This window comes from Dermacentor variabilis, chromosome 7, assembly GCF_050947875.1.
Source record: "Dermacentor variabilis isolate Ectoservices chromosome 7, ASM5094787v1, whole genome shotgun sequence".
NCBI classification, from domain to species: domain Eukaryota; kingdom Metazoa; phylum Arthropoda; class Arachnida; order Ixodida; family Ixodidae; genus Dermacentor; species Dermacentor variabilis.
The window spans coordinates 83,116,662-83,135,050 of NC_134574.1; the positions used below are offsets into that span (position 1 = coordinate 83,116,662).

An 18,389-nucleotide genomic window follows, 5' to 3' on the forward strand; every position below is an offset into this window, starting at 1 on the left:
AAGATGTCAAGTGGGGACCTCCTCCTTGAACTCAAAACAAAAAACCAAGTCGCAAAGCTCGCTGATCTCACCAGTGTCGGTAACACCAAAGTCACAATCTCAGCACACCGTTCTCTCAACACAAGCAGGGGTGTAATATCAGAAGAAGATTTCTTAAACCTAAGCGATGAAGAACTCCTGGACGGTTTCCAAGAACAAAATGTAATCAAAGTTCAAAGAATAACCCTCCGAAGAAATGACGAAGAAATCCCGACCTAACACGTTATACTTACCTTTGGTACCAGTATTGTACCTACTACACTTGATGCAGGCTATGTTAAGATCAACGTAAGACCGTATATCCCAAACCCGAGGCGGTGTTTCAAGTGCCAGAGATTCGGACGTGAATCGCAATCATGCAGAGGTAAATCGACATGTGCAAAGTGTAGTGCCAATGACCATCAATCGGAAAACTGTAATGCTGCTCCACACTGTACAAACTGGAAAGGAGATCATCCAGCATATTCACGATCTCGCCCCTGCAGGAAGAAAGAGAAAGAGATAATTGCACTTACAGTGAAAGGGAAGATTTCCTTTTATGAAGCTAGAAAGAAACTAGCCCACTTACCTCAAACAACCTACGCCAGTGCGGTGTGGCAGGGGACAGCACCGCAGTGGTCTCAGGAGTCTACAGGGACCGCAGTCAGTGGCCCAGTAGTAACTCCATCCGTGGATGGTGGCAGCAGCCAGTGCTTCTCCATCATCATCATCACAGACGGGCCTGCAGACCCCGGTTCCCCAGGGCCCCAGACTAAATCGAACTCCCAGACCTGAGACACGCATCTCAGCGCCTGGTTCTCGATCATCCAGCGCCTTGGAGAAGGTTATGGATGTCGACACCAAAACTCCGGCGTCATCGACGCCAGAACATCAGCGCTCCCTGGAGCGCACTAAGAAAGACAAGCTTACAATAACTACGCGAACAAAAGGACCTGTAACCTGAACGGTTACCGTTCTTCCAATAGTACATTCCCACTAACAAATGTCATCTACAGTTACTTAGTACATATTTAAAAATTACCATTCTCAATTCTGCCACTATTGATTTTATCGTGCATTGGAATTGTAGAGGACTGATTGGCAATTTAAGTGACATTAAAGACATAACCAATAACTTTTCGCCAAGCGCATTTTGCCTACAAGAAACAAACTTAGGCCCTAAACACAGTCAATTCCTTAGAGGCTTCACCGTTGTCCGAAGGGATCGCGAATGTTCCAGCCGGGAGGAGTGGCTATAGTCTTACAGGGCGGCACTCCCACCCGAAATGTCCAATTAAGTACATCTCTAGAAGCCGTAGCTGTCACCATTCTATCCTACAAAACCATCACCATTTGCACACTATATATTCCACCCCACACACATTTTACTATTAAGAGGAAGCTTTAGCTCGGGCCCAACTCCGACGCGGCCTATTCAAATACATGTAAAACGCAAAAACGTTTTTATGAGGTAACCCCTGGAGCGATTTTAATGAAATTTGTTGCATTTGAAAGAGAAAGTTGAATTCTAGTGACTGTTGGAAGCGGAATTTCTATTTAGGGCTTGAATTTTCTTAAAACTATTTTCAAATATTTGACCGTTAGAAAAAAATAGAAGCACGAAGTTTACAAATTCATAGCTTTGCATCAAGAACTGATATCGCGGTTCTGTAAACGACATTCATTAGATCATTCAAAGCGGACAATTTCAATATGTCATTTTATATCTTACGTGAATTTGTTACGTTGGTTACAACGGTTTTGCACAAGTTGTATTTCCCTATGACAAATTTTTTTATACTCATGTGTAACATATCAATTTTGTCCGCTTTAGATGTACTATTGGATGCAATTCACAGAATTGTATTATCATTTTTAGTGGTTAAGTTACAGAGTAATAAACTTGATAGTTTCGTTTTTTGAAAATTTCCGATTTTCGCCAATTTTTAATAAAACATTGACAATCTAACTCAAAAATTCGAAACAAACAGTCACTAGATTTTAAGTTTTTCTTTTAAATGCAACAAACCTCGTCAAATTTGGTGCAGTGGTTGCCGAGAAAAACGAATTCTCCTTTTACATGTATTTAGATAGAAGCACTCGAGCTAAAGCTTCCTCTTAAAGACAGAAAAACTAACAGATCAGTTGCCGGAGCCATTCGCCCTGGTAGGAGATTTTAATGCTCATGGTACTTTGGGGCAGTGTCAAGACTGACCAAAGAGGACAACTCGTTGAAGATTTTATTCCATCAAATGATATCTGTCTTTTAAACCCAGGTGCGCCAACTTATTTCTCACCGACTTCCCGCAGATTTAGTTGTTTAGATTTAGCTTTTTGTTCGCCCTCTCTTTTTACTGATTTTAAATGGGAAGCTCTCAACACGTCATATGGTAGCGACCGCTTACCCGCACTCATCAAACTGCTACCATCACCACAAACTTTAGTAACTAGACCACGCCGATGGAAATTACAGCTCGCTGACTGGCAGGTTTTTACGGAGAACGCGAAACTTGAAAATGTCTTTTCGCCAGAGCTTAATATTGATGAACTTAATAAAAGAATCACTGACGTCATAATCACAGCGGCAGAAAAGGCGATACCCCTGTCATCGGGTACAGTGCATAAAAAGCTAAACCCCTGGCGGACGAAGGAGTGGACCGACGCTAAAAAAGAACAAAATAAGGCCTGGCGAATTCTACGGGGGTACCCCCACCTATAGCAACATGGTAAACTTCAAACGAGCCAAAGCCAACGCACGTTTCATTCGAAGACATGCTGAAAAATCATCATGGAAAAAATACATCTCTTCAATCAATAGTACGGTAACGTCGAAACGAATGTGGGACCAGGTTAGGAAGTTTAGAGGACTATACTCATCTTACACAATACTGTTACTTACAAGTCCAGGCACACAAACAACAATACAAGAACAGGCAGATATACTTGGAGAATATTTCCGCGATGTATAGAGTTCAGGGAATTATACAAAGGAATTTTTACAGTACAAACAGTCTGCTGAAAAACAGAAGCTGCCCACTACTGGCGCATCAAATGAACCGTACAATTCCCCCCTCACACAAGAAGTAAACAGAGATCTTTCTGCAGGAAAAAATACAGCGTCAGGTCATGACCGTATTCACTACGCCATGCTGGCTCATCTATCTCAAGCATCTGTAAACGCTCTCCTTAAATTTTAACTTAATCTGGGAATCTGGCATAATGCCCGAAGAATGGAAAAAGGCAATAGTAGTTCCATTTCTAAAAGCCGATAAATCTCCCACATCAGCAAGCAACTACAGACCTATTGCCCTCACAAGCTGTTGGCAAAATCATATGAAAGCATAATCACTATAAGACTTTCATTTATTTTAGAATCAAGAAACCTTATTGACCCCCATCAGTGTGGATATAAAAAAGGGTTGTTCAACCAGTGGCCATCTTGTCCGTCTAGAACATGAACTTCGGTATGCATTTTTACACAAACAACACTGTCTTGCAGTTTCCGTCGATTTAGAAAAAGCCTATGATACCACATGGAGATATGGAATCTTAAGAGACCTGGCTGACCTCGGCATCCGTGGTAAAATGCTAAATTGCCTAGCTGATTTTATGTCTAACAGAACATTTCAGGTACGTCTGGGTACAGTACATTCTCATACATTTACTCAGGAAAATGGCGTTCCGCAAGGCTGTGTTCTCAGCACGGCACTCTTTATAGTGAAAATGAACTCAGTTAATAAGATTATACCGCCGTCTCTTATGTACTCTGTTTACGTAGACGATCTCCAAGTGGCTTGCCGTGCCTCAAATTTGCCAACCTGTGAGAAACAGCTTCAAATGACAATAAATAAACTTACACAATGGGCTAACAAAAATGGCTTGAGCTTCTCAACACAGAAAACAGTTGCTGTTTTGTTCTCTCAGAAACGAGGGCTACACAGCGATCCAGTCCTAAAACTGAACGACACCATACTGGCGGTGAAACAAGACCATAAGTTTTTAGGAGTAACCTTTGACACCAAACTTAACTTCCTAACTCACATACAAGCACTAAAGATTAAAGCAAATAAAACTCTAAATATCCTTAAAATTTTGTCTCATAAGCACTGGGGTGCCGACCGAAGGTGCCTTTTACGTGTTTACCGGTCTCTTCTGTGTAGCCTTTTAGAGTACGGCTCCGCGGTTTACGGCTCAGCCAGACAGTCCTACATGCAACGACTTCATCCGGTACATAACCTTGGACGGCGACTGGCAAGTGGTGCCTACCAAACTTCACCTATTCCAAGTTTATACGTCGAGTGTAATGAACCCTCCTTACAGCAGCGCAGAGCATTCCTCACTTTTTCCTACGTTCTCAGAATTCAGTCTTCACCACAACACATATGCTACAACATCCTCGCACAATGCAACACACGCTTACACTACACAAATAAACCGAACACGATTAGGCCACTTGTCCTGCAGTATGAGCAATACTGTCGGGACTATGACATTCCCCACGAAGTCCTCCAGGTTGCCAAGAAACCACACCGGTTGGCCCCGTGGTATGATTTCACACACTTATGTGATTGGACGTTAACACATCTAAAGAAAAGAGACATCCCATGCGAACACATTATACAAGAATTCCGTGCGCTTCGGGACAAATATCAAAATAACATGCAATATTACACTGATGGCTCGAAAACAAAAGATCACGTGGGTGTGGGGGCCGTAACGGAAAATTGGGAAACAAGTATTCGATTACCACAACATGCCTCTGTCTACACAGCCGAAGTATACGCAATATGGACTGTAGTTAAAAAGAGCATCGCTGACAAACACGAAAACACAGTAATATACACTGATTCATTAAGCACTCTGAAGGCTCTACACGCGAAATCCGAATGTGAACCCCTGATAGGGGACATTTTAAACATGGTAACATTAAACAAATACGGCCGGTCGCTTAGGTTTTGCTGGGTACCAAGCCATGTCGGTATACCGGGAAATGAAGCAGCGGATAGGTGTGCATCAATGGCAGTGCACAAATACATAACAGACACGGCGCTTCCATATCGGGATAGTATCACGGCTATTAGGAAGGCCTTGACGTCCAAATGGCGACAGAAATGGGACCATTGCTTAAGCAACAAGCTACATCTTACTAAATCCGTAATTGGTGAGTGGAATTCATGCACTCACGAGCAACGGTTCTATGAGGTTATCCTGTGTCGACTTCGGATCGGACACACACATTTACCACACAACTTTCTCCTCCGTAAAGAAAACCCGCCGACTTGCAAAAAATGCATTCAACCTCTTACAGTAATACATATCCTTATAACATGTCCACAGTTTGAAACACAGCGACGGAAGCTTTTACACAACCTATATAATTTAAATATGCGTTTACACCCAGCCCTATTACTGGCAGATGACCCACTAGTGCCATTTACTAACCTATTCCACTTTTTAGAGACAACTGGTTATTTACGCGAACTATAATGCAATGCAGGTTTGCCTCCTTTAACCTTACGTTTCCTTTTGTCTTGTGACTGGCGGAGCATGGCCTCAGTTGCCTTTGTGCCATTAAACCTCAACTAACCAACAGCAACCTATAATGTAACTTTGGGGCGCGGGTAACTTATGAAATAAAGGTTACACGTTACAAGTGGTTTCTTTTCTTGTATTTTATATTTTTGTGCCTTCTAAAGGTTGCAACATCCAACGTGCAAGCAATCTATAGGTTACCATGACAAATGACGCCATGTAACCTTTGCGCCGTAACGTATGAGCAGCGTGGTAACTTATGTTTCTAGAAGCAAGGAGCTGCGCATACGCATAGAGAGGACGTTTGTTGCTTGAAGTGCGCAAATATATTTCAGAGGCAGCGCGTGTGTGGTTTTGGCCACAGGAAATGTTATTATACTGCAAATTCTGTGACAGTCTACCGCATGAGCTCAGTACTGTCGTTTTGGAGGGCATTTACAAGCAGAGTTGCGCGTGATTAAAAGTCTGACATCTGAGTCGAAAGAAGCTGCGACATGCAACGCAATGGTAGTATTTTGCGACTCGGTATGCTACAGCACAGCTTGATTATTCGGTCCATAAGTGAGTTGCAAAACGAGGTCCATGTGCTATTTATTCTAAGCCCGTTCTCACAGCGGGGCGAGATGATTTACCTCGCAAATAAATTTCATTTTTGCAGGAAGAAAAACTAGCGCAGAGGGCAGAGACACAGTAGACACATAAGACGGGAAGAAAAACAAACCGTCGTTCTCCGTTTTGCTATACTGTGTCTCCGTGCTCTGCGATCGTTTATATTCCTACAAATATGCATCAACTCGTCCAGCTCTCCACTTTAATTGACGTTAAATCACAATTCATTCAATTAACACGTGATATCCTTGTATGATACAATACAGCTTTTGTGTCTTCTTAGCCATGTAGGCCGAAATGCGTTCAACACCGTCGCAGTTAACGTTCTAATAGCACAGATGGAGAAGGGCAGCACCTGAGAGGGCGACAGAATATGTAACCGGATGTGGGAGGCCGCAAATCCACGGGCTGTTTTGTTCATTCCGCCGGCCCTTCCAATATTTCAGTCGACATAGCGACTCGGAATTAAGCTTCAATGGGAATAGCAAGCACGCGAGAAACGGTAACTGTAAGGAGAGGTGCTCAAAATATCGCACGACGGTCGCTCCGATACGCGCTAGATGCGCATGCGCAAAGAAACCACGGAAGTCTAAACGGCAGGAAGGCGCCACGGCGCAGGCGCCGCCCGTGCTGCTTCGTACGCGTCGTTTGAGCGGTTCACACCGCTCGGCTGAGCTGCGCCGCTTTCTGGCGGCGTTTCTTCTCTGGTTTGTTCGCCATTTTGAAGTCTTTTGGTTTTTGTGTGTGCGCGACGAAATCTTTAATGGCGCTAAGCAGCAGGGACTTGTGGGGTGTGCTGCGCGGCAGCTGCAACGAACCTTTTTGCGACTGTCGGCGGTACATCGTTGTCTGTTCGTCGGACGACCCAGCAGAAAACTCCAGCTGTTGCGACTATTGCAACCACTGTCCAGGTGCTCATGGCAGACTTACGGACTTGGGTAAGTGCCTTTGGTTTCAAAGCCGCATTTATGGCTTGCAAGGTCTTCGTTGGCTTAATGCTTCGCAAATCGAGTGTATGAGTTGCTTTCCGAATCGGGCTTGTTTGCAGAGCTCTTTTTGTGAGCGCATTTCGAACTTAGATGAGGTTTACTCTGTTTATACGAGTGCATGACTTACCTAGCTCGCGAGACATTGGTTCGATATATCTGCTTATCTGTGATATACTTCTTTTAGCCAAGTACTGCCTCAGCTGCCTAGTGTCGTCGCGTGCGTTCTCTGAACAATATGGTGGTAATCCACAGTTATTTATACATTTCCTGTGTGCGCACGTGGTGGTGGTGTGCGAGATTTCGTGCAGTGATAAATGCGCACGCTTTCACTGCACGACTGCAGTACTAGTGTTTTAAACCTGATTTCTAGAACACTGCGCGTAATTTCGCTGCTTCTGAATTGGTTTGTGTGCCGGGTACGATTGAATATAAGTGTGACACTACAGAGCCATCGTCCATGCTTTATGCAGCACGTAAGCAAACGTGCTGCATAAACTTAGGCTTCCGTGTAATATAGATGGAGTGCGGCGAACATGGATAGCCGGACAGAATTTCTCGTTATGCTGTGAAGAAATTCGATCCCGTGTTTTATTTAGTATTGTACCTAGGTGGTTAAGAACAAGGGAGTGGAGTTGCCGCAGTGCCGCATCAGAGTTCTCAGCTTGGCAGCACACCTGATAATATTATTATTCTGTGAAAATAAAAGGACACCTTGCACTTTTGTGAAACCATTGCCCCTCACTTTCCGGTATTGCCTGATTGCATGCGTGTGCGCTGCTGGTGATGTCTATGCTTTTGTACATTCACGAAGGCGCACGTTTTCAATGTAAGACTACTGTATTAGTATTAGTCGACCTGTTTTATAGAACTCTGCACGCATGTTCGCACCTTGTGTTCTGCAAGCTTTCAGTGCCACACTCCGGGCTCGTGTTCGTGTGGCTGTATACCGAACCGGTGTAGGCACACTACGTTCTTTATCCAAAACAAAAGCAAAACTGCTGGACTGAGGCGCCAGTGCCGCATGAACGGTATGACCACGGTGGAAGACGGAAGTTATACGACGGCTGTGCATGGTGCGGGTGGTTAGTGTTAATTAACGCGTTGACGTCATGGTATACGTCACTCTTCCAGTTGATATCACCTGCGAGTCCGGGGTTGAATCAGAGCGGCGGGAAAAACTTCAATATCTCTCAGGAATAATACCTCTGTCACACAAGCACGCAAAAACTCTTTTACCTAAGCGGTCCTTTACCGAGTTGAAAGACCTCTAATTAAAAGGAGTTGCGCTGCAGACACACGGCGCGGGCGATCTCCTTTTATCGTTTCCTTCCGAACACGCTATGGAAAGCATGGCGCTAGATTCTGAAACAAAACCAGTTAGAATAAACCAACGTATTTCAATATAGAAATTAGAAACGTACTATAATATGCTTGTTTTAGTGAATTTAGATACAGTTTATTCGAAAAGGTTAAATTAAAGAAGATTTAATAAGGTAGCTTCAAGAGTCTTCGCAGAAGTAGCAAATTTTACATGTTCGTCTAGCAACCTTGGGCCACTGTTTACATCGGAGTCAACATGGAGGTCGAGAATATGGGGGACTGCACGGACACGAAGGAAAAAGTCGAAATAGCATGCATTTTGGCAAGGATTCTTGCTGCAGAGAGCGAAGCAGACGCCGCAAAGGCAGTCAAAGACCGTATTAAGCGGCAGTTGCTACTCAACGGGTCTACATTTTATGCCTTGGCGCTTCCCACGAGAGTCTGCAACCGATCGACGTGGGCTTTCATCCGCCACGAAAAGTGGTTCGAGGAGACTGTGCCTCACCTCGGTGGCCACAACTTCAAGCAGTCGTTTCGAGTGAACCCCTCAACGTTCCGGTTTCTCGTGGAAAGTCTGCGCCATGTGCTCGAAAAACAAGTTACCAACATGCGTGACCCGATCACTGCGGAAAAGCGTGTCGCCATTGGCCTCTACAAATTGTGCTCTTCTGCCGAAGATAGAACTGTGGCAAACCTCTTCGGCGTTGGGCGCTCATCCGTCAACGTCATTTACAGAGAGTTTTGCGCAGCTGTTGTCTCTGTGCTCGAAAGTGACTGGATCAGAATGATTACTGAAGAGGAAATGCCTAGGCACATCCAAGAGTTCGAAGCCGTGTGCGATTTCCCTCAAGCTGTCGGTGCCCTTGATGGCTGCCATTTCCCTATTTCGCCTCCAAAGAAGTACGCCACCGACTACTACAACTACAAGGGTTGGTAAGTGGCCACGATTTAACTTATTTCATGTAAGTGTTCTGTTTGGGCCCATTTTTATAGTAGTAAAAAAAAGTAACTGACTGACCCATATTTTATTGCTAAGTAAAATGTTATTCAATTTTACCAGCAGCTCTTAAGAAAACGCGTAATTTGGTTCGCAGTCTTGCAGTGTTTAGCAGCGACAATTTTAATGCGACGACGAAAAGAGTTCTCCGCAGGACTGCAACTCCTATACGATGTAGAGTACGCTAACAGCGACCGGTTGTGGCATTATGTGAAATAATGTAATCCGAGCTGCACTCACAGCTATTAATAAAAGCAAACTGTAAAATCGCATCACAGTAACTAAAGGCAGTGAACTCAGCAGTGCCATGCTGCACTAACCTTTATTCACTTTGCACTTTGTTTTTTCTTGCAGGCACAGTATTATCCTACTAGCATTGGTCGACCACAAGTATCGATTCAGATACTGCAATGTCGGTGCCCCAGGACGCTGCCACGACGCACATGTGTTTGGTGTTTCACGGCTGTCGAAGATTGTCAACAGTCCCCTTTTCAAAGCACCTGTTGCCGCAGTGGGTACCACAGCAGTCCCACCGATAATATTATGCGATCAAGCATTTCCACTAACCCCAAACCTCATGAAGCCATTTGGACACCGAACTGTCATCAGTGAAGCTGAAAGGAATTTCAACTGTCATTTATCTGGAGCAAGGAGGATAGTTGAAAACGCATTCGGAAGGCTAAAGGCCCGGTTCCGTTTCATTGCGAAAAGAATGGAGTGTTCTGTTGGCAATGCCCGTTTGGCTATACGAGCATGCTGCGTGCTCAATAACATTTGCGAGCACTTCAACGACAGTGTCCACCCACAGTGGTTAAGTGAGGTGCAGCAGTCCAATGCTACATTTCCACAGCCATCACGCAGAACAGAAGCTGAAATTGGAAATGCATCCGCCATCAGGACAGCACTTGTGGAATATTACAAGCGAAGGAACTGAACGCAAGAGTCCCAAGAATCAGCAACAATTGTGGAACACCATGTCAGTTTTTACTAAAAAACTTCAACATTGCATCTACAAGTTTCTCTTGCAACTTGAGCCCCTCTTTACGGAGATCCATTTCCATTTTGTGCGCATCAGCAAACTGCTCTCTCTGCCGTCGCTGCTCCTCAAGCATCCTTTCTTGAAAGTCGCCAGCCGGTTGCCTTCTCTTCCTGCGGGCACATTCGGAACTGCCACTTGCGAGGTTCCTGGATTCAACCTGTTGTACTGGCGACTCGGAAGGTGAACAATCTTCGGCGACGTCTTCACAAGAAGCAGAGCCGGAATCAAGCATGTCGAAGATCAGCTGCGTTTGAAGAAGGGATCCGAAATACATTGACCACATTAGTTGATGTGTGAAGCGGTAAACAATTAGTTCAGGGTTTTTACTTGCAAGAGAGCTGCCTCTCCTTGCGTGTATGTATTCACGTTTTTTTATTTTAGAGTCTGCATTTTTTTTATTCTCCAAACAGCGCACTGCCAAGCTTGCAAAATGAACAGCGCGTGAGCACAAGCAGAAATGAACCACAGTATTAACAAGAGCAGTCCGCTACACTGCAGGGTTGTGCAGATTATGGGCTTGGCAGCACAGCTGATGCTACATTATGTCTTGAAATTTAGTTGACTGTAATAAAGCATATATAGTCTCCACTATGCATTTCTTACTTCTTCGACGGAGGCAGTGCTGCTTGTTGTGCTCTCGCTGCACCCAGCCTCTTCCATTAAAGATGTATCGTGAACAGGCAGGGATCCTAGAAACCTATGGACTTCGGAGAAGAATGGCCAGCTCGGCGGTGATGACCCTGTTGTCATGTGTTTCAGGCAGCTCCTGGATAAGAAAACGAAAGAACTAAAATTTTATATACTCAAAATGTAAAGATATACACAGAGCAAAACGTTTGCCGATAGATACAAACGCGACTTGATGGTACAGAAAGCCTGAGAAGCGAAGGTAACCCTTTTTACTCGAAAAAATTTAAAGTTTCTCATGTTTTCTTGTCTGAGAACAACGCTTGCGCATGGTCCGAGAAAAATGCAAACCGTAGTCACATCTGCAGAAATGAAAACATGCAGACGACTTCCTGCTTCGTATTATATGTTGCCGTGAGAAGGCGTACAATATAATGTGAAATGCGCCTGTCCATAAGTTAAGGTTCCCGTTATCTTGTGACGAACGAAATCATGCTATTGACGACCTGCGCGGGTTGTCATTCTTCGCCGCATGTGAAGGCGAATTTGCGTTTACTCAGACCGACTCGCACTGTAAAGGAATTGCAGAAACAGCCTTTAGCGCGTCGTCGACTTTCGTGTGTGCAGGGCGCAGTTCAGCCCTGCAAAATTCGACGCTAGCTGAAATGAAGGGTCTCTGCCTTAAAACCTTCGTTACTACGGCTCCGTCCGCTAGATTAGGGTTCCGTCGCTGCCTACTACGGAAACAACGTTCGATGCTGAGGTCGCGACACCACAAACGAGAGCTTGCAGCTTGCGACCACAGCCTGAAGCCGCTTCAAGGTAAATTTAGCGCTCACAGCTTACTGCTGTGCTTTGTCTTACCTGTAGGTCTGTCCCAGGTTCTCTATCTTGCTGTGCACTTGCGCCTTTGTGCGAGGTACACCCATGCTCGTCAATGCTTGTGCAATGCCATCGTAAACGCCTCCGTTGTGCTTCTGCGCACGCAGCGAGGGCAGGTTGTCTTCCCATAACTTGATTAACGCCCAGGTGTCTCTCTCCGACCACTGTACCCGCGGTTTTCTTTGGCGTGCCGGAGGCTGTTCGTCGGTACCGCTCGCCGTAGCCATGGTCGCAGAAAATGGCGCGAATTTGCATCGTCTGTTAGCGTCACGTGATATTTTCGAACTGCTTACGAGAGTGCCGTGCAAAAAGTGCAAAACTGCGCCTACTTAAGGTTCAACGAAAGACAAAACCCTTTTTTGTGATGTGTACACTTGAAATAAAAATGCACTTTTGCTTCGTTTCTTTATTGCATGATAATTACTGGTGCCCACTGCGTTGGAGGCTACGCCTTTCCAGCCGTAAAAGAGATCGGTGATCTCCGGTTTCGGAAAAGACCGCTTCTGAAAAAGAGATTAAACTTTGGCGTGTGTCTGCGGATGCAACTCCTTTGTGTGAGATGTCTTTTTCTTCAAATGCCTTTAAAGTGCTCGTGTGACAGGGGTATAAGTTCGTATTTAGGCTTCACGCAAGCGAGACAAAAAAGCTATGAAAGGCCTAATATGAGATTTTGGCAACGAAAAAAATGTGTTAAATTTTCCTCAGTGCCCCTTTAAGTGCCGCGCTCTCCCCACAGCGTAGCCGTGTCGTCGTAGCAGCTCACTTCCTTCCACCGCGGCAGCGACTCTAGATAGCATGGCATAATATCGCGCTTTGTTGTGGAATTACCCCATTTTTTACCCTGTATTCTCCCTTGGTAACACAGAGCAAAATACTGAAATGGCCGGAATACCCCAGCAGGGCTCACAGCCAGGATGCCCGAAAGGTTAGTGGTTTGAATACAAATGCAAATTTTGTAAAGGTTACTCGCCGATCACTTTGCATGTTTAGTGGTGCAGGTTGTTTCTAGACTGTTTCGTTTGCTGTAACGATGTGCAGGACATTCGTACACATAGGTCACCATGTGCTATTCAAGAATGCTCGGTGCGTAACAAGTGAATATTTGCCTCAGTATTTCTTATTGGAAAACATTGTGAGTGCATGTGTATGTCTCAGTGTTAGAAGAGCAGAGAAACACAGCCTTGTCTAATTCTCTACAGTAGGGAATGGAAGGTCACTGAGTTATAAAATTATCAACTGTGGAAAGAATACTTGGCATCAGGTCAACTGTTAGTGAAGTAATTGAAATTAATATTTCTATTGCTTTCAACGCTGATGGCACAAGGGGTATCGAAAGTTTGATTTTGCATTTAATGTTTTTGACAACGTTCGCTTCATAATACCTCCTTTTTCCAGTTCTGCATCGAAGTTGAACTCAAGCTTTAATGCAAGGTTGGTGACCTGGAAGAAAAACTGAAAGCAGTAGCAGAAGCGTTCTCATGCAAAGAGCGACCTGAGTGCACATTCATTGACATTGGCAAGCATCTACAAGGCCACTTAAAGCACGCACTCATTAGCGAGGTTTGTGGGACAATTTCGTAGGTATGTATCATTTGCTGTGGCAACATGTGCTTTGTCACGATTTAAAATTTATTTTTAGTTATATATGAATGTTCTGAAATTAACGTAGCATTTTCCATGACTTTATCTCACACTGGTGAGCATTTTTGCCATGGTATTTTGATGCATGTCCGCTCATGTCTCTAATATGACATTCCACAGACTGCTCTGCCTAATGAGCAGTAAATCATGGCACTTCATGTGTATGTCGCCTTTGCACACACTTGTGCTTATGCTGGAAGTGCTGATAAAATTATATGGATCACAAGTGGAACCATAGAGCGGGCCCTCATGTTCTGCCTGTTTATCTACTACATCAAAAACATTGAGTACCCGCCTGCATTCTCACCGACGCTTGTGCTGCTGCAAAAAAATACCCTGCCGGACGCAACAGTGCCTCGTGCACTGCTCACAAACCAGCTGAAGAATCTTCTCATACGCTTGAAAAAGAAGAATTTAGGTTAAGTTCAGGAAACAAACGTGCTAAGACAGGGTACGTCCCAAGATGCTGAAGTATGTTCTCAACGAATGGCTTCAGTCGTTTTCTCAACTTATGTGCATTTGTTTCATTTGTTGCATTGAGTGTTGTCAAACTTAAAATGCTATTTGAGTTACAAGATGATCTCATGTTTGCTCGAAGTGATAAGAGATGTTAGATTTTACTATGGTATTTAAGGTGCAGGTATATGTGGCTATACTGTAGGCGATTCGTGCTGCGTTTCCTAAAGTTGCATGCACCTGCATTTGCATTTCCGCATGCACCTGACATACATATGCATACATTTGCATTTCCGCATGCACCTGACATACATATAGGTTAGCATAGTTGTTTAAAATCACGGCCCTCTTCCATTTATTTTGTATTTGGCTACGAGCTTTGATGGGCTTTGTGCTTTCTGTGCTTATAGCACTATTTCTGAGCTTTCAACATTTGGATGCTTTAATGTCTCCTCAGAAATGTTATAAAATGTATAGTCACAATATTACATTGCCTCTTTTATACCAGTTGCATGTTTACTGCGGCATTCATAAAGAAGTCAATCTGACTTAATACCTCATTTTAAAGCATGGCTGTTCATTGTGTGCATATTATTGCACCATGATAGCAATGTCTACTTTTATTTATATTGTGAGGGGAGCAATGCGTTGTGTACTTTTAGGAAATTGTGATTTCATGTGAGAATTTTGCTTTATTACACGGCGGCTTCATATTGGTTCCTCTTTTTGCACTGCAAACAGGTATATAATATGAGCTCAGACCTATAGTGCATTATATGCAACACTTATTGCAATAGATATTTGCTCTAGTACCTGTTCACTACACAAGGAAACTACTTTACAAATATAGTGCCTTGACCATATATGTATCACCTGTGTAACGTAGGTTTTCTTTAATATTGCCTAGACTCAGGAAGTCAGGCTACATTGTGTAATAGTAAGCGTCGTTGCGGGAGGTACGCGTTGGTATTGTGTTTAGGGTACATTATGTATTTATGTCTGTCATCAGTGATAAAAAAGTCGGTGAGCTTTTTTGAATATCTTTGTCTTGTCTGTAGACCTCACTTTGCGATGGCTATTATTCGTGCACGTCAAATCGCAGTCCACGGGAGTTCTGTATTTCGTGACCCTGACACCAAGGACATTTTTACTAATGGATTTTACCAAAAGCATTGCGCCGTCCGAAGGGTACAGCTGCTCTAGCAAGTAACCTATGTTTTTTTGAAGGTTTTATTCCTCCGTCAAGGTTACATTCAAAAAGAAAAGCATGTAACCTATATAAATAAAAAAATAACGTTTTCATTTGTAACCTTTGCAAAGGTTAAAAATGTAAAGGTTACACTGTTCTAACTTTTATGTTACAGGCGCACAAAAATGTGAAAATGTGCATCTTTGCAAAAGTTACCGTGTTTAGAGTATACCTGTTCACCTACACGACCGACATGCAATTTCTCCGTCACTTCCCCTTTCCAAAACGTCAGTGCGCTGGCTGCGTGACTAGTTAGGCAAGGACCCTCGTTTGCAGAGACAGCGTGTGGAGCAAATGACTCTCTCCGAGCATAGACTGGTGTGACTGGGCTCCTGAAGGAGAAAGAGTTCGTGTGATCTTCTCGGCTCCATTCGGCTTCAAACGCTGTGCGTACACCAAGATCCAGCGCCAGGCTAGGTCCGGCGGCCTCATCAGAGTTCTGGGGTTCAACCCGGACAAACCAACGTGCGAAGTGGTCACATAGTATGGCAAAACTGAGAATGGACGCTGGGCTGCATTCCGGTGCAGCAGGTGCCGAAAGCGGTTGTCGCAAGTTACACAGTACTGCTTCATTGCATGGGCCGAGAGGGGAAGGAAGTTACTTGGTCCAACCCAGACGATATCGGCCGTCCATCTCACCAGGCGGCAAGTGATTTGGATAGGATACTGTGTTAGCAAAAATGTAGGCGTGTGACTCTCGAATTAGATGGCCGACGACAGTTCTTTCCTCTGTCGGCAGCAGCACGAGCTGCTGTCGCGACCTACACTTGGTGGCTCCAGGACGATAGGGCAAATTGTTGAGTGCCTTCTTCGTGGCAAGCGCAAGTACAGTTGAGGCCGCCTGATGACGGGCGACAAGGTTCCGCCGAGCCGCAAAAATTATGGAGGCATTGCAGATCGCGGACCATCGGCCTTCGGCATGATCTGAACGACCAGTAGTGAGCTGCGACTTTTCAAAGTTTACCAACGAGACGCCCCGAGGCTAGGCCCCATTATTGCAGTCAACGTTCTACTGGGGACTATTACTCACCGTGTCGAATGTGCCACATGCAACTGTATCCCAATTTTAGTGGATGCTATTAAGGCGGTACGGAATCTACATCGGGAGACAGTCAAGCACAGCCTGAACTTTGTGGACCCCATCATAGGCGCTCTGACGCAAAAAAATAGAAAGTCATTGCCAGAACGTGAAGCGCCACCTCGTCAGCGGTGGGCATAGGTAACCGCTGCTAGAGTCTCACCTGACGTGGATGTGGTGGCAGGTAAATAATGGCCACGTGCGCTGCAAAGATCCTTTCTTGCGTTTGTTAGAAGACATGGGTCCAATGGACGAAAGTTCCACTTCTGAGTCAATACCAGCATCCGGAACCTTTGGACGTCCCCGCAAGTACACAAACAAAGCCGATGCATGTGATGCGCAAATGATAAAGGCAACGTGAAAGAAGTATCATTACGTTTCCTAAAACCAGTCGTAATCGGGAAGACGTTGCAATGTTTTCGCATTCATCCGCGTAGGGATACATAAGTGCCCTCGACCTTTAGCTCTGTCCAACGAATTCACCAAAGAAAATGTTAAGAAGCTGTCCACCGAGGAATCCTTGCAGCCGCTCCCATATTGTGCTTTTCCTAGAGCCGCATAAGAAGTGTCTCTATCTTTCAAAACCTTCAACCAAATTAAGATGCGTGCCAAGTTGTCGAGTTCACACAACAGCAGAGCAAGCTCAGCGACCACCTAGCGGTTACGTTAACCAGTTACTCATTTGTTTATGTGTATATTTCTTTATTTCTTTGACATACTTTCCATGTTCGAGGGCCTTACATGAACGCGTGGTAGAATACAAACATTGTGCAGGTAAAGAGAAAGAAGAGGTAAACATAAATATGCAAGATTAGCAAAAAAAAAAAATTACAAAACGCCTCATAGATAGTGTCTTCCGTAGCCGCTGATGAGGTAGTAAGGAGTTTCCATTAAATGGTAGTGTCTAATGTACAAGGGCCTATATTTGGACTCCACATGAACCCTACATTTCAGATTGTTAACCAAGTCACACTCGTTTATTTACACTGCGGTCGAGTCTCCAGTTTGGTACACTATGTACTTCCTAGCCAAAGCCCACTATATCATGACTGTAGTGCATCTGTACGGCTAGGCGCATATGTAGTAATGCACATATTGTAAGGACTTCTTTTACTGAGACAGCATAATAGAGACATCTCTCAGACGTGTGACTCTAAATTATTGTCAGTGCTGGAAGCCGTTTCACGATTAGCAGATTGTCACTTCCGCGACCTTTCTGAGAAAAATGGCATAGAAGCGCTATGCCCTTGAAATACTGAAAGTGTTTGTTTTTATTCCTTACGACCCTGCTTTGTAGATCTTTCCCATGGTTTTCTTTGTAGATCTTTCCCATGGTTTCCCATGACACACTATATCCAGCTCCTGTTCGTCCTTTTTCTATACGCAAAAGATCGCGAATCTTTCGTTACAGAATGCTGTTCGCAGCATTGTCACTTCTCTAGAGTTTTCATGTAGCATTTGATTTACCTGATGCCATCTACGCCCTTACTTTGCAGTTCACGAAACACGTTTATTTATTTAGCTTCTGCTTTTTTTTAAAGAAACATATATGTGGTAATTCCTGAAACGAACACATTGCGAGTCCTATCGGGCAGCTAGCACACCCAACGCTCGTTCAAGATAAGCCAATTACTACAAGAAGGTATTTGGCTCGGACTGGAGTGAATTTCTGTATTAGGAGGGCAATATTTTACACATAAACAGAAGACAATGCACGCTTTCAAGTACACAGCACAGTTCATTGCTTCAGGGCCGGCTGGTTGCTGTTGACAAAGTTGTCGGTGCTTCATGCTCCTAAGAAAGAGTCCGCACGTTATTTGTGGGGCGGCAGCGAATCAATGAGCGCGCGAGAGAGGCAGATGGTATCACAGTGTTCCTGTCTGAACTTGTAGACCTGGATGATGTCAAATTCTTACAGCTTCAAGCTAGACCATCCAAGGTGGCCTCTAGCG

At 44.4% G+C, this 18,389-nt stretch overlaps 2 protein-coding genes across 2 annotated transcripts; one reads left to right on the top strand and one right to left on the bottom strand.

The window, feature by feature from the left end:
• Nucleotides 1-6,798: 6,798 nt before the first annotated feature.
• Nucleotides 6,799-15,843, top strand: LOC142588199 (uncharacterized). The gene is made up of 3 exons (XM_075699726.1): nucleotides 6,799-7,097; nucleotides 12,879-12,938; nucleotides 15,674-15,843. The coding sequence occupies exons 1-3, from the start codon at nucleotides 6,923-6,925 to the stop codon at nucleotides 15,841-15,843; spliced, it is 405 nt and encodes a 134-aa protein (XP_075555841.1). The 5' UTR covers nucleotides 6,799-6,922.
• On the bottom strand, nucleotides 10,428-12,617 carry LOC142587577 (uncharacterized). Its single transcript, XM_075698692.1, has 3 exons — nucleotides 11,996-12,617; nucleotides 11,108-11,270; nucleotides 10,428-10,748 (listed from the first exon to the last, which is right to left on the bottom strand). Exons 1-3 carry the CDS (start codon nucleotides 12,238-12,240, stop codon nucleotides 10,443-10,445), a joined length of 714 nt encoding a protein of 237 aa, XP_075554807.1. The 5' UTR covers nucleotides 12,241-12,617; the 3' UTR covers nucleotides 10,428-10,442.
• Nucleotides 15,844-18,389: the final 2,546 nt, after the last annotated feature.